The sequence below is a fragment of the Diabrotica virgifera genome, chromosome 4 (genome assembly GCF_917563875.1).
Source record: "Diabrotica virgifera virgifera chromosome 4, PGI_DIABVI_V3a".
NCBI lineage: Eukaryota > Metazoa > Arthropoda > Insecta > Coleoptera > Chrysomelidae > Diabrotica > Diabrotica virgifera.
In genome coordinates, this window is record NC_065446.1 from 18703588 (window position 1) to 18731256 (window position 27669).

Genomic DNA, 27669 nt, shown 5'->3' on the forward strand with positions numbered 1-27669 from the left:
TGTTACTTTTCCGCACGCGTGTTAATTTAGATATGTTAATATGGCCTTAAAGTAATTATAATACATGCAATTAACTAATATTTAGATATCATTTACTAGTTTATTTCAAATATATCTTATTGTGTTCCTGTTTTAATGAAATTAACGCGACAATTCGATGAAATAAAATTATTTTGTATTATAAATTTATATAAATTTATTATAAAAATTATTATTTAAATATTTATTATAAAATAATCATCGTCATGGAAACCAAGGTCGTCGTCATGCTAACTAATTATACTGAAAGTTTGGTTTTGACAACCTTGTCAAAGAATTAATTTGTGTATGTATTTTCACTAGTAATACCACTAGAGGTCAAATTATTTCCGGAAATTTTCTAAAAATATTCATGATCAGAAAAAAATTTCCGGATATTAATTTGACTTCGCGTGGTATTCGGTAAGAAAATTCCACACCAAATTTGCATTTGAAAATCCAAAGCTGCATGAACAGATTAATAGCGCGCCATAGCTTTGTCAGCAATTATTTAGGCTTTCAAATTCGTAATTTCTACTCATTGTAGTTGCATGGGAATACCATTTCAAGATAGAAAATAGTATATTCTTCAATTTTACATAAGTTTTGAGTAACTACAAGTGATAGAAAATGAATCAAAACTAAATTATGTAAACAAATAAAAACCAGTCTGTCAAAAATGTTCTGTTATTGTAAACGTCAAAAAATTTCCACTATAATTCGCTGTTGGGTACCCCACGAGCAAAAAATTTCCGATAAAATACCTCCGTTGTCATGGTGATCTGTCAAAATAACGTATTTTGATTGGTTCAAAATTACAGGTGTGGAATTTTCATATTAATTATATTAATTGATTAAGATTTGGTAATTTTTTAAAGACTCTTAGAAAAAATATTGTTCCTAATTCTTGCAGAAAGTCTCTTTTCTGCACTCAACTGCTTGCCGAACTCCCGCTTCGTGCGGAAAAGAATGACTTTCCGCACTTGTTAGGAAAATAACTAATAACGCATGAAAATTATTTCATATCAGACTATACAGAGTAACAATTTACACAGTCTATATAAAATAATACAAAAAAATACAATAAACAAAAAGACACATATACAAAATCTTAGCATAATTTACTGCAAACATTTTAAATTTATTTACCATTTCGGTCTAATGCTGTTCGGTCTAGTGAGGTTTCGGTAAAGTGCTTTTCGGTCTGAGTTCGGTCTACTGCTTTCGGTCTAATGATTTCGGTCTAATTGTCGTGTACCAACTTACCTGAGTACATAAATCGATAATAACCGAAATACAGGGTGTCAAAGTTAAACTTTTATTTTATTTATTTTTGAATATTTCCTGACAGGCATGGGACAACAACACGAAATTTGGTAAGTGGTGCTGGTACTGTACATCCTATTAAATTATGTTAAACAAACGTTTCTGGCAACTACCTGAGGCGTACGACGGGGGAACGTGAATGATTGACCCTTCCCAACGGCCGAATTTTGCAAATCGCCCGGCTCGCTTCAAATCCGCGCGCTAGGAAAATTTTTACGTAACTTGTATTAAATTTTGACCGAAAAAAATTTAATAATATTACCATTATAATATACAGTCTATTTACCACTGTATTTGTTTTTCTTGTTAAACTTTTATATGTGAAATCTCATTTCGGAAAAAATAATATTACAAAAATGATACATATATATGAAATATATAACTATATTTTTAATTTTTTCATTGTTATATAAATATAATAATAATAATGTTACTTCTTATTATACAATATAAAACTTTTTCTTCTTGTAGTGACTATACGTTTTGGATGTTGGCGACCATCATGGCAATTTGACAAACCCCATTTGGAAACTGAGAACCAGGAAGGTGAAGGATTACCTTGCTAGAAAATTTACGTACGTCGTTCAACACAACAACTACAAATCTTTTTAGAGCAGCAGTACCGATTTAGTGTGCAAGTACAGATTGCCATGATGGTCGCCAACATCCAAAACGGATAGTCACTACAAGAAGAAAAAGTTTTTATATTGTATAATAAGGAGTAACATTATTATTATTATATTTATATAACAATGAAAAAAATAAAAATATAGTTATATATTTCATATCTATATACAGGGTGGGGCATTAGTGTGACAAAGTCCAATTACTCGTTTGTCGTAAGAGATACGAAAAAAAGTTATTTAGGTAAAAGTTGGGGCACACAGTACCATAATTTAAAAATATTTTCAAATATACAGGGTCGTCCGTACTGACAGGGTGACACAAACTTATGTTTTTTTTAATGGAACACCCTGTATATTTTTACATTTTTGGATTCTCCTCGATGTTTCCTTTCTTAAAATATATGGTTTTGTAATATTATACGAGGTAGTTTAAAAGTTAATTACGTTTTTTTGTTAATTTCGTAGCAAAATTACACCCTGTAGAATTTTAGTGATTTGACATCAAATTTTTATTTTATGTTCAAACGATTTTTAATTTAGTCTACTACTGTTAATCATTAATAGTATAGCGAAATGTTTAATTTTAGTATACAGGGTGGGTCGAAACTCGGAATGAGTATTTTCTGAGTTTTCTTAAATGGAATGGTACTTTAGTATTGTAATGAAATTATATTTTATGGTACTTTTTTATTTCTTAAGCATTCCCTATACCTAAGTGCTTTAATTTGTAAGTTATTCGTCATTCTTTAAGCAAACATTAATTGCAACAAAAATTACGTAAAATTTTTATTAGGTAGCCGTCAAAATATCCAATCAAAAGTAATTTTTCGAAAAAAAAATACATAATAATCTAGATTGATCCTTAATTTATTAATATTGGATGAGATATCCAAATACATTCGTAGTTAAGGTTGTTGGTGCTTAAAATATGAATCAAACATACAAAATTCTGCCTAGTTGGCTATGACATGACACAAAATTTGCTTAAACATTTAACATTATACTATTTATATAGTTTCAGTTGATTTGATACCATTACTAATATTAATTTTTCTAATGAGGAACGGATTAAAATGGCTTTGTGCTAGGAGAGTATAACAAAAATGAGCTACTAGCAATAAAAATTTATCATCAGCAGTTCCCTGATAGATGACAACCAAAAAGAGAAACTTTTGAAAGTAACTAAAACGGTTTCAACAGACTAGATACTTAGATTGTAAGAACGATTGTACTAATATGCAGATCCTCAGTGACACTAAGGATTACATATAATTGCTGTTTTCTTCACTTACAATAGTTTTTATTCGAGCAGATTTATCATAATCTAAGTGATCAGTCCGTTGAAACCGTTCTAGTATACTTTTAAACGTTTCTCTTCTTAGTTGTCGTCTATCAGGGAATTTCTAATGAAACATTCTTATTGCTAGTAGCACATTTTTGTTATATTCCACTAGCACCAAAATTTTATTAGTCAGTTTCTCATAAGAAAAATACATATTAGTAATGGTAACAAAGCAACTGGATCTATAAAAATAGTATAATGTCAAATTTTTAAGGAAATTTAGTGTCATAGCCGACGAGGTAGAATATTGTATGTTTTTATTAATATTTTACAACAAACTTAACCACGAATTTATTTGGATATTTCATCCAATAGTAATAAATTAAGGATCAGACTAGATTATGATGTATTTTCTTTTCCAAAAATTATTTCTGATTAAATATTTTCACAGCCACCTAATAAAATTTCACGTAATTTTTCTTACAATTAATGTTTGGCTTAAAGAATCACGAATAACTTACAAATTAAAGCACTTAGGTATAGGGAATGCTTAAGAAATAAAAAAGTACCATAAAATATCATTTCATTGCAATACTTAAATACAGGGTGTTCCACTTAAGAAAACTCAGAAAATACTCATTCCGAGTTTCGACCCACCATGTATACTAAAATTAAACATTTCGCTATACTGTTAATGTTTACCAATAGTAGACTATATTAAAAATCGTTTGAACATAAAATAAAAATTTCATGTCAAATCACTAAAATTCTACAGGGTGTAGATTTTGCTACGAAATTAACAAAAAAAAACGTAATTAACTTTTAAATTACCTCGTATAATATTACAAAACCATATATTTTAAGAAAGGAAACATCGAGGAGAATCCAAAAATGTAAAAATATATAGGTTGTTCCATTAAAAAAAAACATAAGTTTGTGTCACCCTGTCAATACGGACGACCCTGTATATTTGAAAATATTTTTAAATTATGGTACTGTGTGCCCCAACTTTTACCTAAATAACTTTTTTTCGTATCTCTTACGACAAACGAGTAATTTAACTTTGTCACACTAATGCCCCACCCTGTATGTATCATTTTTGTAATATTATTTCTTCAGAAATGAGATTTCACATATAAAAGTTTATCAAGAAAAACAAATACAGTGGTAAATAGACTGTATATTATAATGGTAATATTATTAAATTGTTTTCGGTCAAAATTTAATACAAGTCTACAAGTTACGTAAAAATTTTCCGAGCGCGCGGATTTGAAGCGAGCCGGGCGATTTGCAAAATTCGGCCGCTCGCAAAAGCACCATTTTAAAAATAATTTTTAATAATTAAATGTAACTAAATTTTATAATAATTTTTATTTTAAGATAATATAAGTCTTTCTTTAGTCAATGACTGTAAAATAATTTCTTAATTGTTATAAATAAAGGCACTACGATTTAAGAAAAAAGAAACAATTATCTCGGCTTCAGTTGGTTGCAGAAAATTTTCATTTTTTTATAAATCTTCGTTTCGTCTTCAGCAACAATAATCTGTAAGTTAGAAACTCATAGGATGTACAGGGCCGCTTTAGCTCTAAATGTTTATAACAAAATTTGCCCCCTTATTTTCAAACCCAACATTTAGCTCGGCTTCAGTTGGTCGTAGAAATTTTTTATTTTTTTATAAATCTTCGTTTCGTCTTCAGCAACAATAATCTGTAAGTTAAAAACTCATAGGATGTACAGGGCCGCTTCAGCTCTAAATGTTTATAACGAAATTTGCCCCCTTATTTTCAAACCCAAAAATTAGAGATTTAAAAATGTTTTACGCCTTTATTTACATCAGAATATGAAAATATAACTCTTTAGAAAGAGATTGGATGTTTCAAAAACTCTCTACGATTTTTTTTTCAAAAAGTTATAGCCTTCGACATTTGACCTCTTGGGATAAACAATTTATAATATCTAAGCAACAAATTCGTTGATCCGGCCTTACAATTTTTTTTGTGTTTAGAATTGAAAGATCTTCATTTTAAAGCTTTAAAAAATAAAAAAAATTATTTGTACAATAAATAACGCAATTGTAAAAAACGGCCATTTTGGACCTTTCGCAGGCTGTTTTGCAATAACCAATACACGAAATTAAACTTACCATAGCTCAAATTGTAGGTTTTTTAATTTACTACAACTTTCTATTAAAAAGTTTTTCTTTAGAATCAATTTAAAAATCTTTAAAAATTGCAAATTTAACAAATGAAAATCGCAATAAAAAAAGCTCACAATCTTTTTGGTCACATTTTAGTAGAAGTTATTCCTGGCATCGTCCTTTACAACACCTATAGGTTTCAAAAATTCCTGAATTATATCCTGAAATCGACCTATTTTTCACCCACAGCCTGGAGTATTATAGTTCTTAAAGCTTTAAATAAAGAATAAATTAAAAAAAAAAGAATACTTTAAAATAGTTTGACATATCCATGTAATATTTGGCATAAAGTGTAGGCACTGTACACTCTACTAAATTATGGTAAATAATCGTTTCTGGCTAATACCAGAGGCGTACGATAGGGGAAAGTGAATGGTTGACCCTTCCCAAATTCTATGCCACTGATGAAACTGCGATTTTAGCATAATTTTTAGATTCTCCCATACTTTCTATGCAAATAATATACTCTTTATTCGTAACGATGAAGTCATTAGTTTTCGAGATATTTGAAGTTAAAAATGAAAAGGCACACTTATTTTGATTAATGTATTATGCTCATTCGATTTTAGCTTCAAATATCTCGAAAACTAATGGCTTTATCGTTACGAAAAAACAGTATGTAATTTCATAGAAAGTATTGGAGAATAAAAAAATTGCTTTAAAATAGCAATTCCGCCAGTGGCGTAGAATTTGGGAAGGGTCAACCATTCACGTTCCCCCGTCATACGCCTCTGGTAGTAGCCAGAAACGTTTGTACATACCGTTTGTAGGGTGTACAATACCAGCACCACATACCAAATTTCGTGTTGTTGTCCCATGCCTGTCATTCAATATTCAAAAATAAATAAAATAAAAGTTTAACTTTGACACCCTGTATTTCGGTTATTATCGATTTATGTACTAAGGTAAGTTAGCTTAAATCGACCTATTTTAACCTCAGGAATCTAAGGTTAAGCTATGGCCCATTCTTTACCAAACACCCTGTATAAACGAAAAATATTTACTAACAGACTCAAATTTTTTTTTGTTGGCCTTTGTAATTTATAGATAAGAAAAAAGGTTTGTAATCTCTTATAAGGACCACCCCTGTTAAGATAGGCAAAATGACCTCATTCCCTGAATTCATATCAATGATATTACAATCGACCTACGTTTCACTTAATGTTTTAATTTAACCATTTAATTTGTTTGCAAATGAATCATGACGTTTGTGCAGAGATATAATGGAAGAACTATATATCAAAGACTAATTGACAGATTACTTTGTATTGTCGAATGATAAAGTAAATTCATTTGAATTCACGCGATCTATATCCACAAAATTATCGAAAAATAGAGAAAAATTCTCGTAAGACGAAAACTTACCATTTTTTCTTTCTGCGCCTGATCCAAATTATGTATTGCTAATAATAAACTATAATCCATAATTTTAAAACTTTCTAATACTCTACAGTCTCTATGAATTGTTTTCGTTAAAGCATTATAAGTATCTGCCTCCATAAATATACCTTCAGGATGATGCTCCATGAAGTCCAGATCTTTATAGGTCGGATTTCTTTTGGCTCGTTCTGCCTTTGAAGCCTAAAAAAATCAGAAAAAGATGGTTTATGCTTCCTTTCGATTCAGAGGGATGCACAATCCCCAGACAGCTGTTTCTGTGTTACAGACTTCCTCAGTAGAGCTAGCGTGCACACCTCTGAAACAAAACGAAGCCAACCCATGTATTTATGTGAAATTTTAAAGATCAATTAAAATCCACTTTGAGACGCAACCAGCGACATCCCTTAAATAAAAATTAAAAGTCTCAGATACAGAATACATCATTATAATAAAAATTAAAATGGTAAATAATTATGTAAATATGAAAACTTTTCTTGTTGAAAATTCTTTCTGGTACATGCTTAATCTGTGTCTTTTACAATTTATAAGACAACAGAATATGAATATAGAAAACGAAAAGGACTCTACCATATGCAGCATGGGCGCCCATACCCATGGGCGCCCATACCCATGGGCAGGGTAGGGGGGCGTGGTCCCCCTAGCTTTTCGGGTGCTTAAAAAGACGGTATATGCTTCCTTTTGGTTTAGAGGGATGCACAATCCTTAGACTTCTTCAGTAGAGCTAGTGTGCACACAAAAACGAAGCCAACCCATCTATTTATGTGGAATTTCAAAGATCATCTAAAGTTCACTTTGGGACACAATCAGCGACATCTCTTAAATAAAAATGAAAAGTCTCAGATACATTCAAGAGATGTCGCTGATTGCGTCCCATAGTCGATTTTAAATGATCTTTGAAATTCCACATAAATAGATGGGATGGCTTCGTTTTGCTTCAGAGGTGTGCACACTAACTCTACTGTAGAGTCCTTCTTGTTTTCTATATTCGTCGTCTGTTGTCTTGTAAATGGTAAAAGTCACAATTAAGGATGTACCAGAAAGAATTTACAACAAGAAAAGTTTTCAGATTTAAATAATTATTTACCATTTTAATTTTCATTATAATGGTGGATTCTGTATTTGAGACTTTTCATTTTTATTTATAAAAAAAAGCAATTTTCAATAATAAAGTTAAAAATACGATTTTTCGTTAAAATTTTATGAAATTCAATACGTATTGGAATTTTGTTCATGTCCACTACGTTTGGATGACCGTAGCATAAGAGGTTTTCTGTTAAATTTGTTACTTTAGTAATTGAGTTGATGGGAAAAATATTTTAGAGCACAAAGTAGAGAACTATATTCGCTGAATCAGTTCTATAGAAGTGAATACTTCTTAATACAACTCCACGTAGTGTTTTAACTATTTATAATGGGAAATAAGCCACAATATTATTAAAAAATGATTTTTATTAACGTTTCGACGCCCAAATCGGGTGCCGTTGTCAAAATACTCCACGTAGTGTGTGGTCTGATTCGATTTGATTTCTTTTAATTTTATTTAATTTTGCTTAATTTTATTTAGTTTTATTTAATTTGATATAATTTTACATAATTTGATTTAGTCTTATGTAATTTTAGTTAATTTTATTTAATTTAATTATTTTATACAAATATTATAAAATCAAAATTTGCCAAATCCTTCCAGTCGTTCTCAAGTTGTTAAAAATAAAAAATATATTATATAAAATTATAATAATTGTGTATGCATATTATACAGTACTAGCTAAAAATCTGAAATTTGCAACATATGGAACATATCGATAATGATTTTTTTGCAAATATTTTATATTAGTTTTACATTTTTAAAATGCAAAGTTTGGTCAGTACAAGATGTCCTCAATTGAGTATATCGTTAACCAATGGAGTAAAAATATTAAATTTTTTTAAATACTGACAAAAAACAAAACCTAAAGTATTTTATTCAAGAAGTATTGTATGGTATCTTACAAAACAATCTTCTCTACTTATACAGAGATAAACATTTCATTTGTTGCACGTCAATATAGAACTGTAGCATGAAATATAGAAACCTATATTTCAAAAAACTTAATATTTTGTTCAACAGCTGTTAAATGGTAGCACAAGTATCTACTCATTGGACGGAATAGGATATCCATTATCGAAGACAATGTGTTATAAGGGTAAAAAAACATATAGCTACATACAAATAATATAGAATAGGTTGTCCCCAATTGAGGACATGGTGAACGAAAGGGTTGAATATGCTGATGTGTTATGCCGACATTACAATTATTTATGAGTTGATCGTGACAAGACTACGAGGAGGAAAGAGGGTATTAAACTAGAAACTTCCTCGAGTATGTTCTAATAATATATACAAAAATTTGATATTCTTACCTTTCTTTTGTAGGTACTACCCTTAAGATCATACTTCTGGTGCATAGTTATGCTACTAGGTAATAAATTATTCATGACGACCAGTCTTACATTTTTACTATTACATTGATAACAATAAAGTCCGAAGAACTTCGGCAATAACGTCCTAGGGTTCTGATTGAGATTCATATAATATCCTGGAAAGAAAGAGCAAAAATTACTATGTGTGAGAATGCAAAAAAATGTAGTTTGAATAAAAATGCAAAGTGTAATGAACCATTCAATTAATTCAATATGTCCAATAAAGACGAAATATTTCGTAAGGCTGTGGTCTCCAATAGACGCTGTAGACTGCGTATAACGTCACGCCGAGGCGCGTCACGCCACGGCGCGCCGTAGGAAAATTGTTCATTTTCGTTACATTTAATAAGTTTTGAAGGACAAAAACTATCTTACAACCGAAAATAATTAAAAAAGAATAATTCTAAAACAAATTCAAACTACGGGGTGAATTGAAGTGACCACCGACTTAGCCGGTGGTACCCAATGGATGCCGTGGGCTGTGTACAGCGGGTATTGGAGACCATCGACTAATAGACCAGGTGCGGGAGCACGCCAAATAGAATTCTATTTTAGTGACGTCACGTTGCCTAGCAACCGTCGATTCTCCCATTATGAAATTCTATTTTGTGACGTCAGCAAAATAGAATTCTAATTGGCGTGCTCCCGCACCAGGGCTGATCTGTGAAAAAACGTCTATTTTTGGATGTGAGAGGTCGCATTCGAATTTTTGCAGATAAAGTTAGGTGACAACTTCAATAATAATAATTGACTTATGCTCCTTCTCAAATATGCCCGGAACATTATTAAAAAAATTAAAATATTTAAAAATTTCGAAAAACATCGATTTTTTTCTACTTTCTTTGCTTATAATTTTAAAACGATTCGTTTTGGAACAAAGTCGTAAAAAAATAAAATAAAGATAATTGAATTTAGTATGATATACGAGTGGTTAAAAATGTCGTTAAAGTATTGCCTTTCTGCAAAATACCAATACATACAAAATAAGGGGGCAAAATAAGCCTGTGCATATATAAGCATGTTCTTCAATGTTTTTTAACCACTTTGGTGGCACTTAGAAACTTTGAAATTCGCTTAGAAAATTCTTATAGCATACTTAAACTGTCTACCAAATTTCATTAAAATCGACCTAATGATTTTGCATAATAAATTTGCAATCTATTTTTTTTTAAGTTAAAATTTTTTAAAAACTTTCTGTACAAATAGTAGATTATTTAGAAGTTGGTTAATTTTTTTACATATAAAGAGGCGCTCTACCTATCTAATACACTTTACAGAATTAATTTCGGATTATTTAAGCGGCCTTAGCAATGTTTTAAAATTATAAACAATTTTTTGGCTTATAAACAAATATCTTTGTTTAACAATAAAAAAATTAATTTTTAGCAATGCAAATAATTAAAACTAAGTATAATTTGACCTAAGCTTTCAAATGCTGTAAGCAGAATTGCTATTTTATTTTTAATCAAAAGTTACTCGGGGTCAAAAATTGCAATTTTTCGATTTTTTGAAACTTCAACCGCGTTTATCTCGAAAACTCTACATCCTACGAATCCTAAAACCTTAAAACATTTTTTGCTTAGAATTACCCAAGGCATACAAAAAAATGTTTTATTTTGCGTAAATTGCTGTTATGTAATTCCTCAAGTTCTTTGTTTATATCAATCTTATAGAGATCCGGATCAACTGTTACCAAAAAAATTTGTGTTCTACGGGTCAAAATACATATAAAAACTTGGGTAAGACCATCTAAATAAAGGAGGCCGTTGTACCCCTCCCTGGCGACAGCCCCAATTTGTTTATAAGCCAAAAAATTGTTTATAACTTTAAAACATTGCTGAGGCTGCTTAAATAATCCAATTTTAATTCTGTGAGGTGTATTAGATAGGTAAAGCGCTTGTTTATATGTAAAAAAATTACCAAACTTTTAAATGGTCTACTTTTTGTTCAGAAAGTTTTTAAAAAATTTTAACTTCCTTAAAAAAATTTAGATTGCAAAATTATTATGCAAAATCTATTAGGTCGATTTTAGTGAAATTGGGTGGTCTGTTTAAGTATGTTATAATTATTTTTTTTTAGCGAATTACGCAGGTTCTAAGTGCAACCAAAGTGGAAAAAAACGTTGAACAAAATCAGGCTTATTTTGCCCCCTTATTTTGTATTTATTGCTATTTTGCAGAAAGGGTAATAATTTAAGACATTTTTAACCAGTCGTATGTCATACAAAACTTAATTAGCTTTATTTTGTTTCTATACGACTTTGTTCCAAAATGAATCGTTTTAAAGTTATAAGCAAAGAAAGTAGAAAAAATGCGATGTTTTTCGAAATTTTTAAATATTTTAATTTTTTATTAATGTTCCGGGCATATTTGAGAAGGAGCATAAGTAAATTATAATTATTGAAGTTGTCACCTAACTGTATCTGCAAAAATCTGAATGCCACCTCTCACATCCACCTCAAAACAGATCCGCCCTGGTCTATAATCTTTTTAAACCTAAAAATAAATAAAAAAAACTAAAAACGCTACACAGAGAGCATGTTCTATTTTACATAGCTCTCTGTAATACAATATTTTGGTTGCAAGAGCAATGATTTTTTTTTCACTTCAACAAATCATCATTAAACATGGTCTTATCAAAGCAGTCTAAAGTATGTATAATGGAACGACTGAAAAAATTAAAACGGATGTCTGAGTATTTAGGAACACTCTTAAATACCACCTACAAAGTCCTTGCAAACAACCTGCTAGAAAGAACCAACACACACACAGAAAAAATCGTTGGGGATTATCAATGCGGATTTAGAACGGACCGCTCTAACTATTGACCATATATTCACAATAAAACATAATAGAAACATGCTGGGGGTTTGATCGTGAGCTTCATCAGATGTTCATAGATTTTAAACAAGCATTTAATAGAGTATGCAGGGCTAGACTGTGGACAGCGATGCAGGAACTTGGCTTTCCAAAAAAATTTAGTCAGTTTGATACGGATGTGTATGGAACGGTTACGATGTAAGGTGAGAGTTGGACAACAATTCTCGGAGACATTCGAAATAAATAATAGACTAAAACAGGGAGATGCACTTTCACCACAACTCTTCAACTTAGCTCTGGAACACATAATCAGAAGGGCCAGAATCGAGAAACCGACTACAGTATTGTAACCTCGGAAACCTTTTTTTGGATGGTGCTAGAAAGGTCACCAATGGAGACACTGCGACGGCAGCCAGATGGTAGGTGGAAAGCGAGTCGTGGGTTCGAAACTAGCTTTTGGAACGTGGAAGGGAGTCAATAGAAGAAATAGGTAAAGATAAGACAAGAGAAGGTAGATTAGAGAAGAGAGAGAAACAGATAAAAAGATAGATGGGTAAAATTACCTAAGATAAGAGAAGATATACAGGGCGCCACTTAACTTTTTGGGGTTGCAAGGGGAAAATTCTGTGCCATCCGTGAATAAGTCGATAAGTCAAATTTTCGTAAAAACGAGATATCTTAATCTTTAAATAGTTCTCTTTCAATTCCGTCAGGTGAATAAATGAGTAATTCAAATAATGCAATAGCTTACTTGGTAAAAGCCTGTGAATATTTGGATTTGACGTTTTATTAGGTATCAGAATCGGTATATCGACTTATCTAATATTGAAGTTTTAAATATTTGTTTGAAATAATGTATCTTAACTTGACCATCCGGGTACATAATATTCAGTCCGTGAATAACTAGGTATGTAGAAATACCCACTTGGGCACGTTGCATTTTGCTTTATTTTTCTCGGTATATTCAATTACCTCTTTATCAACATAACAAAATAGTAGGTGGTTTTACATTTGAATCGGGAGTAACTAGATATTCAAGTCAAGACTAGTCCGTCAGTTTTTGTTTTAAGGTTAAGAACTAATATTCGAGCCGGTATTTTAACGATTATTAGGTATTTTAACTGTTAAAAAAATGTCGAATCGTGTTAAACAAATTATGAAAAATGCTTTGGAAGTGTTTATACAAGACAATGTGGTAGAAACTCCTAGAGATATCAGTGAAAGACAAAGTTTAATACAACTTGAAGAAATAAACACTCATGATATCCGTATGAATGTGATATCCGAAAGTGTTTCTACGGATTTTATTGAACCAGGTAAGTGTTTTCTGTAATTCCTTCTATTTTGACTAGCCATTTTTTTAAACTTATTATTCGAATTGGGATATAAGCCACAATTTAAGTTGAAAAAAATTATTTTATTGACGTTTGAGAGTAAACTGAATGTAAAACCAAATATTTATCATATCGGGATAGTATCATGAGGTTTTTCTTGGTTTTCCTCGTGATTTACTATGGCATCACTAAGACGAGGATTTTACTGTCACCATTGCATGTGGTTGTCTTTTTAAAGACAAATCACATGCTATGATTCTTTGTGACGGATATTCTTAAGTTAAAGTTGATTTCATGTAATCGAATTAGTGAATCTTTCAATAAAGTCGTTCCAGGAACGCAGCTCGTAAATATAGTCAACATCATTTTAAAGTTTTCTGCTTTAAAATGTATAATATATGTCTGAATTGCCGATATGAATGAGCCGGATTAAATTAAATTATTAAAAGAATTTTTTTACTAAGCAAAAAAATTTGTTTAATTTAATATTATATTGTATTTAAAAAACGACATCTGAAGTGGAAGGGGGAAGGTCAATAAAATAATTTGTTTCAACTTAATTTGTGCCTTATTTCCCAGTTAGAATAGTAAATTACATAAATGCCACAAAGAAATACCCTCAGATCAATATATTTTTCTTATTTTCAGAGATAAATAATAAAACAGATATTTGCACCGAGGATCGCAAGCGTTTTGAGACAGATCTTGTAGGAGTAGAGCGTGTTACTGCTAATCCCGGTCAGTCGACAAGTACTACGTTTAATTCAACAGACCGTGACCTTAACCAGATTAGTTATGATTTCGATTCAGACGACAGCATCATTGATCCCGATTTCTTTGAAAGCATAGGATCATCTTCCGAGGAAAGTGATGATCAAGTTACAGGTAAGATCAGCAATACTTTAAATTCGTTTTATCTGAAAATATTCTTTTTTAGTTACTCAAAGGAAAAAAAGGTGCTCAGAAAAAAACAATAGTATCAAAGATGAAAACTTGAACCTCGCTCCAGATAAAACAGAAATTGTATTCGATCTGACCAAAGGAAAAGATTCGTACAAGACAAAGGAAAAAGATCAAGACCATGTTTCAGTGGAAAACGAGCCAAATAGTACAGAAAAAAAGAAGAAACAGGGAAGGACACGAAAGCAAAGACAAGAAAGTAAAGAACTCAGAAATGCTGGTAAAAGTTACACTACTGAAAAAGGAAAGGTCGTAAAACCTAGAAATATGAGGCCATTAAAAGCATGTCGTATGAAATGTAATGAAAGTTTGCCAGATGAAGACCGGGGTAAATGTTTTCAAAACTATTGGAACTTGGGAAGTCGGAATAGAAGGGCTAACTATATTGCTTCTCTAATTAACATTAATCCAAAGAAAACAGAAAAGCTAGGACCAAGAAAAAAATATAGAGAATGTTCATATAAATATAGCATCATTATTGATGGCATACAAAAGCCAATTTGTAAAACTTGCCTCATTGCAACCCTTGGCGAAACTAAAGGATTTATTGAGATATAGTGGGTGAAAAGAAAAAAAATGCATTTTCTGGAATTATTTCTCCTGATAGACGTGGAATTGCGCCATCAGGTAATAAACGCTCTGCGGAAGAAATTCAAAATGCCAAAGATCACATTTTGTCATTTCCTAAATACGAGAGCCACTATTGCAGAAATAGGACATCTAAAAAGTACTTGTCTAGTGACCTCTCTATTGCTAAAATGTATGACATGTACAAACAAACAGTAGACAAACCCGTTTCATTAACGTTGTACAAGAACTGCTTCTACAGTTTGAACCTTGCATTTAAAAAGCCTAAACAGGATACTTGTTCTAAATGTGATATATTCGAAACAAAGTTAAAAGTTCTTGAGGAGGGAGAGGAGAAAGAGAATTTGAGACAAGAGAGGGACAAACACCATCAGCTCGCAGACGATGCCTACAAGGCGAAACAGGTGGATAAGGAGGTTGCGTCTTCAGACACTAAAAAAGAGCATCCACTTTTGATCTTCAACAGTGCCTTCCAACCCCCTTTTAACAGCGAACACAGTCTTTTATAAGCGTCAACTGTGGACGTTTAACCTTACCGTTCACGATTTAGCAACAAATGAAGTTACATGTTTCATGTGGGACGAATCAACTGCTGGAAGAGGTGGCAATCAGATAGCTTCTTGTATTTACCGCCTTTTATTGGAACTTAATGATGTGGAAGAGGTAACTTTCTATTCAAATACTTGCGGAGGCCAAAATAAGAACCAGCAAGTCGCTTTCATGTTCACTTTCGCTTTCACAAAACTCCCAAATCTCAAAATTATAAATCACAAATTTTTAGTAAGTGGGCATACCCACATGGAGTGTGATACATATCATGCTCTTATAGAGAAAAATAAGAAGAGAACACAGATGAAGATAAATCACCCTAATGACTGGTATCAGATGGTAAGATCCTGCAAAAGGAAGAAACTGTTTAAAGTAGTGGTAATGACACAAAAAGATTTCCTGGATTTCAGCAGTCTAGGAAAAGATGCACTTATCGTAAAAAAAGTTAATACCGATGGAGAAAAGTTCCTGTGGCAGCCAGTGCAGTGGTTCCAGTATGATAAATTGGAATATTGAAATATAAACATAGTTTAGACGTCTCCAATCCTTTTAAATCTGTAAATTTCCGAAGAAGGGGAAAACGCGTTGTACCAAGCACATTGCCTCAAATCACAGATAAGCTTCTGCCAATCAGTAAGGAGAAAAAGAAGGACCTACTTGATCTTTTGCCGCTCATCGATGAAGTTTTTCGTAACTTTTACCGAAATTTGCCCACTACAGATATGCAAGACTTGGACCCTGATTTGGAAGAGTTTGATGCAGATAATCAGTAGTTTTTTAGTTTTCTTTTTCCAATTAACGTTGATTTTACTTTTTATAAAGAAATAAAGTATAAAAAAATGTTGAATTTTTTGTCCTGGAAATTTACACTAAGTACAATAAGTAGGTAACTCAAAAGACCACAGAAATTTGGCGTGAATAAGTGGGTAAGTTAGATTTTTTTTAAAGTAAGTGACATACTCAAAGCTCATAATTTTGTACGTCATTCGTTACATGATTACCCACCAATTTCTACGAAAAACGAAACTGAACTTAAATTTTTTATTCTTCAAAACCAATAAAATGTTTAAAATGGCCATACTGAAAAGTGTGTATTTTTGACTTATCGACTTATTCACAGATGGTACAGAATTAAGAAACCTTAGAAACGAAAACAGGTAGGTAAGGAAAGATAATGAGGTTCTGAGACCAAATACAAGAAAAGATACAGACAGTTAATTAGTTAATATTTAGCGGTAATTTCTTATCAGGGAATTTATTATGAGTAGATAAATAAAAAACAATATATTAAACACATGGCTCACCAGAAGGGTGAGTCAAAGAAAAACACAAGAAATAAAGAGAAAACAATATACACCAATCAAAACTGCACCAACAATTAATGTGTTGTGGTGTACAGTTAGAAATAAACAATAATTATGATAGAATAAATAAAAGTATCATATTATAACAAAAGCATGCACAATTAAAAACACAGTAAAGAGAGCCTGGTTATAAATTAAAAAAACAAATCAAGCATCTATAATGAGAAATCTCTCTTTACGGGTTTAGGGCTTATCTCGAGATAACTGATATGGTAAACTTAATTATTGATAGAAAATATAAAGTACAAAGATATAATAAAATTAAATGCAAAGCGTACAAAGTTAACAAACGTTTACTGTTCAAAAATAAAAAATCACCCCGCACTTGGTTTTATAAACAAAAAGCCAATCGCACAGCTATTAATGAATTAGTGAATGTTTGTACTTAGTTTTAATAATGAAAAGTTTTATTAATGAATAAAAGATTATATTGATGAAATCGCTGATGAGATTCATCGGAGGTTAGCCTTAACCACAGATGAAGATATGTTTGAGGTAGATAGCCCATAGATTGCTCTATTTTTGGAAATAGTTGTAGGTAGTATAATTAAGACACTTACAGTTACTCTGCCTCTTAATTTGCACTGATTTTACTTTAACTAGTAAGCAAGCACTGAAGTTATTTGGTAATTTGAATCTAATCGGATGTTAGATCCAATTACAGATACGATAAGAGAGTGAATATCACTCAGATAAGATATATTGTAGATAAGGTAGATGGTAGATAAGATATACGGTACTCTAGAGACACACGTCTGTACTTCCAGCCATTCAGCCGCCAACTCCTCTTCGCAATCTTTTCGATGCTTTTTCTCTAAAAAAAGGTGGGAGTATGTCCCCTCTCAAAAAAAGTTACATTTCTCAAAAAGAACTGACCTATTTGGGTTTTTAGGTAAAGTAACCGTACATCATACAGATACCGCAAAATGAAGTCAAAATACCTAACGGTTGTTTTCAGAAGGGAAAGTTATTCAGCCAAGAGGGCTCCTTTGAAATATAACTAAAACGGAATAGTCCTGTCGCCAGTGGGGGTACAACGGCCTCCTTAATCCAGATGGACTTACCCAAGTTTTTTTTATGTATTCTGGCCCGTAGAACACGAATTTTTTGGGTAACAGTCGATCCGGATGTCGATATGATTGTATAAACAAAGGACTTGAGGAATCACATAACAGCGATTTTTCGCAAAACAAAACTCGTTTGTAACGTTTTGTATTTTTTGGGTCATTCTAAGCAAAAAATGTTTTTACAAGTTTTTTCGTAGGATGCATAGTTTTCGACATAAACGCGGTTGAACTTTCAAAAAATCGAAAAATTGCAATTCTGCTTACCGCATTTGAAAGTTCAAGTCAAATTCTATCGGTTTTGATTACTTTCATTGCTAAAAATTAATTTTTTTATTGTTAAACAAAGCTATAAACACATGATGATGTTTTCAATGCATTTCCCATTTGAAATCGAACGAGTAGGCGCGATACTGACAATTTCTACGTAGATTACGTACATTAAAACGCATGCATTGAGCACGGGAAACACTATGTGTTTATGGCTTTGTTTAACAAATAAAAACTTAATTTTTAGCAATGCAAAAATACCGATAGAATTTGACTTGAACTTTCATATGCAGTAAGCAGAATTGCTATTTTATTTTTTAATCAAAAGTTATTCGGGTTCAAAAATTGCACTTTTTCGATTTTTTGAAAGTTCAACCGCGTTTATCTCTAAAACTGTGCATCCTACGAAAAAACTTGTAAGACCATTTTTTGCTGAGAATCACCCAATAAATACAAAAAATGTTTTGTTTTGCGAAAAATCGCTGTTATGTAATTCCTCAAGTTCTTTGTTTATAACAACCTTATCGACATCCGGATCAACTGTTACCCAAAAAATTCGTGTTCTACGGGTCAAAATACATAAAAAAAACTTGGGTAAGTCCATCTGAATTAAGGAGGCCGTTGTACCCCCCTGGCGACAGGACTAGAAAGTGACCATAAAACATTGCAATACCATACCGCTTTGAATAGGATGGAATACCTAACGGAATTTTAGTAGTGAACTCCTTGGGAGGTTTATATACGAAACAGATAACAATAGCGAGAACCATATAAAATAAGGGACTTTGGGTTTATTTCCAAAACATTGTGTTTTGGCAAAGCTGCAATAAAAAAATGGTCCCGTTTATATTAATAGACTCGGTTATTTGCGTTTGTCATACCGACAAGAATTTGCCAGTACCGTTATGATAGTAAATTTAGCCAAGGGTAGTTATTTACTGAAACGGCCATAGGCGTACCCGTAATGAGTACTAGTGGGTTTAAAATTTAATTCAACGGGTAAATTAATTATTAACTAATCCTATTTAAAAAAAAAATGTTACAGTATTTCATCGAGAAGGACCAAACCTACTTTTGGCATTTGCAGACGATATCGATTTAATAGGAAACACCCGATTAATCTTGGAACAACAATAACTGAAGACAATAACGGATCACAAGAAATAAACAATAGAATACAGGCCGGCAACAGATGTCTTTATTCCCTTCAAAACCCTATAAAATCGAAACATAGCATTACAAAAAACTGCCAAAATGAATAGAAGAAAAATGCTATAATGTTTTGTTTTAAACCCATCTTATAAATAATTATCCCTTGTATTTTGTGTCGGTAATATCTATTTTTCTAGTTTATTTTTTTCGTGAATACTCTGAAACCCGCCCTGGTAAAAACATTCTATTGCTACAACGTATAATTTTAAAATTGGTGGTCTCGAAAGTTCTTTGCAGGTGTCGACCATGTGACTCAAATCTTTTAGGTCAAGTAAGCACCTTTAAGGACCAAAGTCGCACGGTATTGCGCGATTTTTCTCGTTTCGTTAAGGAGAAGTTAGTTCGAAATTGACGTCCAAACTGCGAGCATCCAATAGCAGTTCGAACTCGAACTCACAGAGTGGCCACACCTTACACCTTGCCTGCATGAATTAAATATTATCGCTGTACGAAGTCAAATGAATGGTTTGCAATTTGTTTTGTGGCTATTGAAGAATACCCGTGAAAAGTTTCACAATTTGGATTTTTAAAGTGAAAAGCAGATACCCAGTACAAATGAATTACGACGTAGATATAGCTATGGCATGGTGTGGACGTTCTGTTCCTTTTTTCGAAGTTTGGTCGAATGGTATTTAATTGGAGTCCCCGATGAGATGTCTGGTTTTGTCTCAACTTTTGTCCTATTTCCCATTGTCTAAAGCCCTTTGTCGTCATAAGAAGCCCGCTCACGTGTTGAATGGAAATTTTTGTTTAGTGTGATGTGACAAGGAAATGTTTTTTTGGAAGGTACTGAAATTTTCTAATTTTTTTATCATTATAACTATGTTGATTGGAAAATTTTATTAAGGTAATGTGTTCTTTTTTATCGTTAGTAGATACAGTGAATTCCCAGTAAATTTGTAGAATTTTTGTGGAGAAATGATAAATAGAGATTATTGCTTTCATAGCTGTAAAAAATTTGTAAAATTAATATTTGTAAAAGGCAAAATATGTAAATTTTGACTGCAACTTTTTTGCTTGATAAATATTGAAACACTTTAAATTGTTTTTGTAATTTGAACAGTTTTTGTAGGTATCGTAAAAGTCATAAAAGGTTGTAATTTTTTATTGTCATTCCTAATGGTAAAGTCTGTATTTCTTTGAGAATATATATTTTTTTAAATAATAAAAATAAAGTTTTGAAGTTTTAATAAACATTTTAACAATGTACCTATTTTTATTTCTGCAACCCTTTGGAAAATTATTAACCACTGTTAATTACAACTGTAATTGAGTTTTAGTAAAAGGAAAAGAGGAAGTGGCATAGAAGCCTAAAATGATGTTGAAAGTTGACCAATTAGATCCAAAAGAGGAATCTCATATGAATGTCACCCCAAATGGTACCCGTAAGTACAGAGATATGTCCAGTAAGTACCCAGTAGTGCTTTTCAAATAGTAGAAAGGTCCTCTAGTCAGTGTAAGTATCCTTTGCTTATTTGGTAATGGTAGTTAGTTCTTCTAAAAACTCTCCCATTCCTTAAAACGAACCCGCTAGCCTGCTCACCGAACAACCAACTGCAGCGCCGTTTCGCAAAGAAGATTTAAGTGTCTGCTTCTTCTGCTTTAGCCCCATTTCGACCCTCAGTATCCATGTAGTTACTTTTATCCCTGACCCCATCTGAGCAGACATTTAAAACGCTTCAAACAACTAACAAGACGTACGAAGATAAAAGTGTATAAAACAATCATACTACCCGTTGTGATGTATGGAAGCGAAACGTGGACGATAACATAGGCAAACGAAGAGAGATTACATGTCTGGGAAAGAAAAATCCTAAGGAAGATTTTTGGGCCTGTGCTGGATGAAGCATCAGGATAATATATGATAACAACTAACAAAGAGCTCAAAAAACACCCAGACGCCAACATCTTAAAAGAAATAAAGTCCAGAAGACTCCAATGGGCAGGACACCTCAAAAGACATCGTGACCTAAGAGCAGTAAGGCTGGTATGGGAGGAAATCTCAACTGGAAGAACACCACGTGGACGCCCTCGACTCCTGTGGCGAGATAATATAGCAGGAGACCTGAAAGCTATGGGCGTGGAGAATTGGGTGGAGGTTGCTCAAGACAGAGAAGAGTGGAAGCATGTTATCGAGTTGGCTAAAACCCACGAAGGGTTGTAACGCCACGGAGTAAGTAAGCACGTAAGGTTGTCTGGGGGATTTAAGGTCACGAAAAGATCGAAACAGGGTTGCTGTATTTCGCAAACCCATTTCAATATTTATATGGAACAAGCACTCAAGCTGTGGAAAAGAAAATGTAATGGCATGGGAATCCCTCTTAATGACGAGACAACACTATACACTTTATGTTTATTAATATTGATTATTCTCCGAAAAAATACAGAAAACTCTATTATTTACACACTCTTTACTTTTAAAACTCAGCTTAATCAATTTAAGTTTTTATGCACTTTTTCAATACGATGCCGTATGTTTACGCACATTAAGTAAGTATTACACACCATTCATCAGAATTTAAATTTAGCCGGTAGCAATATTACATAATTAGTAAATTATATATAGAAAAATGTAATGGCTTTATAATATAATAGGAGATACAGACGTAACAGTAACCTACATGTTGTAATGGATGCACCAATACCTACACCAATTTTAATTTTAATAATTCGCCTGAATTAAATTTACGTAATATATAAAACTAATTCAATGCAACAATTACAATTTACGTAAGTACAAAAAAACATATGATTTCATCAAAAACGATATATTATCGAATAAATGGTTATATTAATTATTTACATAGTGACGTTACTATTTGCTTTTTACTTTATTAGTTTTTTTTACAAAAATGTCTGTTTTCGGTATTTTTTACTTTCACATATATTTGGTATCCAAATATGTGAAAGCACTACCAAAAGAGACATCGAAAGCAGAACGCAGCAGGGCAAATAAGCGGTAAACATTCTAAACTCTCTATACTATGGTCTAAAGATATAAAACAAAAAACGAAATTGACAATCTTTCGAAATTTAGTAGAGCCTATTATGACTTATGGAGCAGAAGTTTGGCAGGTAGAAAAAGAATAGAAGTAGTAGAAATAGATTATCTAAGGAGAGCGTGTGGTATATCCAAAACAGATCACATCAGGAATGAAGACATTAGAAGGAGGACAAATACTGTATATTCCAGTGTAGATAGAATTGAAACGAGACAACTAGTGTGGTATGTTCACGTGAAACGAATGAATAAATATAGATGGCCAAAGAAAGCTTTAAATTACATACCACAACAAAGAAGAAGAAGGAGAAGGCCTTTAGTTACTTGGGAAGAAAATGTACGGCACACAATGAGAGATAGAGCCATCAAAGAAAACGAATGGATGAACAGAAAACGATAGCGGTCGAAATGCGATAAGCTGTAGAGGCTATAGGAACCTCGCTTACAATAGATAGATATATTTGGTATGAGGTATGACTAAAACTACGACTCCCTTCCCATCTCAACTGGCTCAACTCGAAACTCTCAACTCATATTAAGAGCAAACAGTAGCGATCAACAGGTAGCAACAAACGCGTTCCAAGATAGCGGCTCTAATTTTGAATATTTTGTCGAGTTATTTTTCACACATATTCGTAATATAATAAAGAATGGCGGTACAGAGCCCAATTTCAGAAATATGTTAGTATGTGGAAATTACTCTATAATTAAATAAAATATTGAAAAAAGGAGCCTGTACCGCCATTAAGAAAGACAAAAAATACACTTTCTTCAAATAAACTTTTTTATCCCGTGCCTAGATTTTGTGTCACATTGGAACTACTAAAAATCGATTTTTTATAACAAGAAATCGAACGTCACTGACTTGGCAACATTTCGCGCCTATGTGTATAAAAATTATTGATTTTGATCAGTGATGTGGGAGGGAGTCCCTCCCACATCACTGATTTTGATAGTATAGACGTCACTGTCAGTGTCGATTACCGACGCACTGTTGCCTCACTTTTGAAAGTTCGCAGAACTTTTGCAATCTTGGACCGCGTTTGTTGCTACCTGTTGATCGCTACTGTGTGCTCTTAAACTCACCGTGTTTTGGTCACTATAAAAAAATATATTTCATACTTTTGTTAGTTTTCAAGTTAATACTAGTGGCGTTGGGCGCCAGCTTTTTTATTTAATCTCCGATACCTCCCGTTTTAAAAAGCAACTCTAATTTTCTGCCATTTTTCACAATATTGTAGTAATTATTTGTAATAGTTATGTTTAGCGATAAATTTTTTCTGGATCAAACATACGTTTCAATTGAACAATCCTAGTAATATTGCCCGGTTACTGATAAATGAGAAATTTAAAGAGATAGACCAATTATTGGTGTGCAAGTGGTATACCGAACAAGTGTGCAAGTACTTGGAAGGGAATTGAGAAACGATCGTGCGCGAATAGCGGAGAAATATTGCAACTTTCTTAAATAATTCATATTGTCAATTGAAATTGTCAAATTGACGTACATTTCATATCTACTGTCAATGAAAAAGAAAAATTATATGTTGCTTCACAATATTGATATGATATGCAATTTTATTATATAAAGGTAAATTTACTTAATTGTATTTTGCTTGCAGTACTGCATTTTAATAACTAATTTTATTTACTACATACAATTGTTTACATTTTAATAACATAACTTGAATCTTATTTTTTCTTCTTATTGTTTTTTTGGACTATGGCCTTGACAATTATCCAGTAACCAGGACTAATATAATTGGCCAATATAATTAAAAGTGCAAATAAAGTTGCAGAGCGTAGAAATAGGTGTCGCTTTGCCGAACTTGCACGGTCCCAATATCTGTTTTAATAGTTCCTCTTTAATATTTTGCCTTGTTACCGGATAGTATACAGAAAAACGCAAAAATAATTACTGTAAAATATAATTTCATTAGGTACAATTATAAATATATTATACTTAAATAATTATAACTACTGTTAGGTCTATTTAATCAAAATAATGTTTTTATATTTAATCACAATAATGTTTTTATTTACGCTGCTGCTAAAAGTTTCCGATGTAAGCTGCTAAAAAATATACATATATAGGGTGAGGCAGATAACTGGCCTATTAGAAATATCTCGAGAACTAAAGGCAACAGAATCATGAAAATTGGAATAAAGGGGTTTTGAAGGATGATCTATTAAATGAAAATATTTTCATCTCTTTGCAACTTCCGGTTATACCGGAAGTTGCATATAACTTCGTTTTTTTAAATGGGACACCCTGTATATTTTTACATTTTTGGATTCTCTTCGATGTCTTCTTTCTTAAAATATGAGGTTTTGTAATATTATACAGGGTATTTTAAAAGATAATTACGTTTTTTTATTAATTTCGTAGCAACATTCACACCCTGTAGAATTGTAGTAGTTTGACATCTAAAACTCTACTTACGTTCAAATGATTTTTAATATAGTTTACTATTGTTAAGAATCATTAGTATAGCTAAATTTTAAATTTTAGTATACACGGTTGGTCGAAACTCGGAATGAGTATTTTCTGAGGTTTCTTAAATGGAACACCATGTATTTTTGTATTGTAATGAAATGATATTTTATAGTACTTTTTTATTTCTTGAGCATTCCCTATACCTAACTGCTTTAATTTGTGAGTTATTGGTGATTCAAGCTAAACATTAATTGTACCAAAAAATACGTAAAATTTTATTAGGTTGGCCGTGAAAATACTCAATCCCAAATAATTTTTCAGAAATAAATACATATTAATCCAGACTTATCCTTAAAATTACCAATAATGGTTTAGCTATCAAAATACCTACGTAGTTAAGATTGTTGGTGCGATTAACAATTAAGCACAAATTAAAGCAGTTAGGTATAGGGAATGCTTAAGAAATAAAAAAGTACCATAAAATATCATTTCATTACAATACTAAAATACAGGTTGTTCCATTTAAGAAAACTCAGAAAATACTCATTCCGAGTTTCGACCAACCCTGTATACTAAAATTAAAAATTTAGCTATACTAATGATTCTTAACAATAGTAGAGTATATTAAAAATCATTTGAACGTAATTAGAGTTTTAGATGTCAAACTACTACAATTCTACAGGGTGTGAATTTTGCTACGAAATTAGTAAAAAAACGAATTATCTTTTAAAATACCCTGTATAATATTACAAAACCTCATATTTTAAGAAAGAAGGCATCGAAGAGAATCCAAAAATGTAAAAATATACAGGGTGTCCCATTTAAAAAAACGAAGTTATAAGCAACTTCCGGTATAACCGGAAGTTGCAAAGAGATGAAAATATTTTCATTTAATAGATCATCCTTCAAAACCCCTTTATTCCAATTTTCATTATTCTGTTCCCTTTAGTTCTCGAGATATTTCTAATAGGCCCTTTATTTGCCTCACCCTGTATATTGCTGATATAAATGCTTCACTGTTTACGTTAGTAAAGATTTATGTTTGACACAAGCATTGCATTTATTTCATGCAATAAGTATTAGATCTAAACGTACCTTAAGGGCGTAAGCGCAAAATTTCACGCCAATGTGTTTTAAATGCATTCATTTTTTCCGAATCTTAAGAAAACTAATTAGTATTTTTGAAAAATTTAAACGCAGAGTGAAAGAAGAATAACCAAAAAGTTTCTTTTGAATGAGATATTTGAAATTAAAAATGGCTTCATTTTCTCTTTTTTTTTCACCCCTGTAACTTATTAAACAAAGAATTATAGAGGTTTTTAGGGACTTTCGGCCCTCAGTTATTATGTAATCTTTCATTCTGCGTTTAAATTTTTCAAAAATACTAATTGGTTTTCCCAGGATTCAAAAAAATGAATGCATTTAAAAGATCTTAACGCGAAATTTTGCGCCTACGCCCTTAGTAGGTAGGTAAGTTTCAATATGAAGATCTCGATGAATACCTCATTTTCTATTTGAAAGCGTGAAAGTAATTCATCTCGGTGTCTCATTTTTATGAAATATATTCTCAGCCAACTGGAAAAACTTACAGACAATATTGGTTGACCTATTTCATATCCGGCAATATTAATTTGTATAATTTGATCAAAAATACTGCTCCGAGGAGACATGAGTCTACAAAAGATTTGCTATTTCCGCGCTTCAAGAAAATTAGAAATGCATTTTTAATAAAGTGAATCCAAATGGAGCAATTTTTCAACCGAAGTTGAGAAGTTGGAAAATTTTCTTATTCAGCAAAATACATAATATACACTCACCGGCACAAAACTCCGCCACCCAAAATTTTTGATTGTTTGACAATTTATAACTTTATTATTTGTGCTCCGATTTTCAAGATTCTAGCAGCATTTTGTAGGTACATGTATTGATATCGTTTGGTATTATTCCGGTAACAAAAAAATTTGGCTTGCATGGCATTATACAGGGATGAATGGAAGCGTTCTATTTTCTACTAACTTTAAAAAATTCTGTGGAAAAATGGAAGAGCTGATTTTGTTTCATAGTCCTGTCATATTATCCAGGAGGCATCACTAAAATTTTGTTTTTGGAATTATCCGAATACCTATCTCTTTTCTTGTAAGAGCTGTACCAGTGTTTGTAAATAAAAACACTGATTGACTCTTAAAATAGAGGCTGGATTGATAAGATTAGAATGGCCCGCATGCAGCCCGGATCTCTATCCTATTGAACATTTATGGGATGAATTAAAAAAGCTATTCGCCGTCATCCTAGGCCTCCAGAAAATTTGGTACAGGTTATGGTCCTGTAGAGGAATATCGGGGTATTCCCCAGGCAAGGATAACACACCTTTATTCGATGCCAAACAGATTGTCAGCAGTCGTTGCTGCAAGAGGTAGACATACCCGCTGTTGACCTGTTTTGTTTTGTTGTAAATTTTGTTTTGTTAATTTTAGTGCGCTTGATACCTCCAGGATAGCACAAAAGGAGTATGAAACAGAATCAGCCCTCCAATTTTTCCACATAATATTTTAAACTTAGGAGAAAATACAGTGCTTCCATTATCCCCCGTATAATGCCATCTAAGCAAAAACAATTTGTTACCGGAAAAATACCAAACGATATCAATACATATACCTACAAACTGCTGCAAGAATCTTGAAAATCGGAGTACAAATAATAAAGTTATAGATTGTCAAACTTAATCAAAAATTTTGGATGGCGAAATTTTGTGCTGGTG

The 27669-nt window shown here is 32.0% G+C and overlaps 1 protein-coding gene across 18 annotated transcripts in view; it reads right to left on the reverse strand.

Annotated features, from left to right (window-relative positions):
* LOC126883476 (phosphatidylinositol 4-phosphate 5-kinase type-1 alpha) overlaps nucleotides 1-27669 on the reverse strand; it is a 240122-nt gene that overhangs the window by 84938 nt on the left and 127515 nt on the right. For all 18 annotated transcript variants that reach the window (XM_050649046.1, XM_050649048.1, XM_050649056.1 and 15 more), the window contains exons 6-7: nucleotides 9254-9429; nucleotides 6818-7033 (exon numbers count right to left, since the gene is read on the reverse strand). In XM_050649046.1, coding sequence (XP_050505003.1) covers nucleotides 6818-7033; nucleotides 9254-9429 — 392 coding nt within the window. The remainder of the gene's footprint in view (nucleotides 1-6817; nucleotides 7034-9253; nucleotides 9430-27669) is intronic.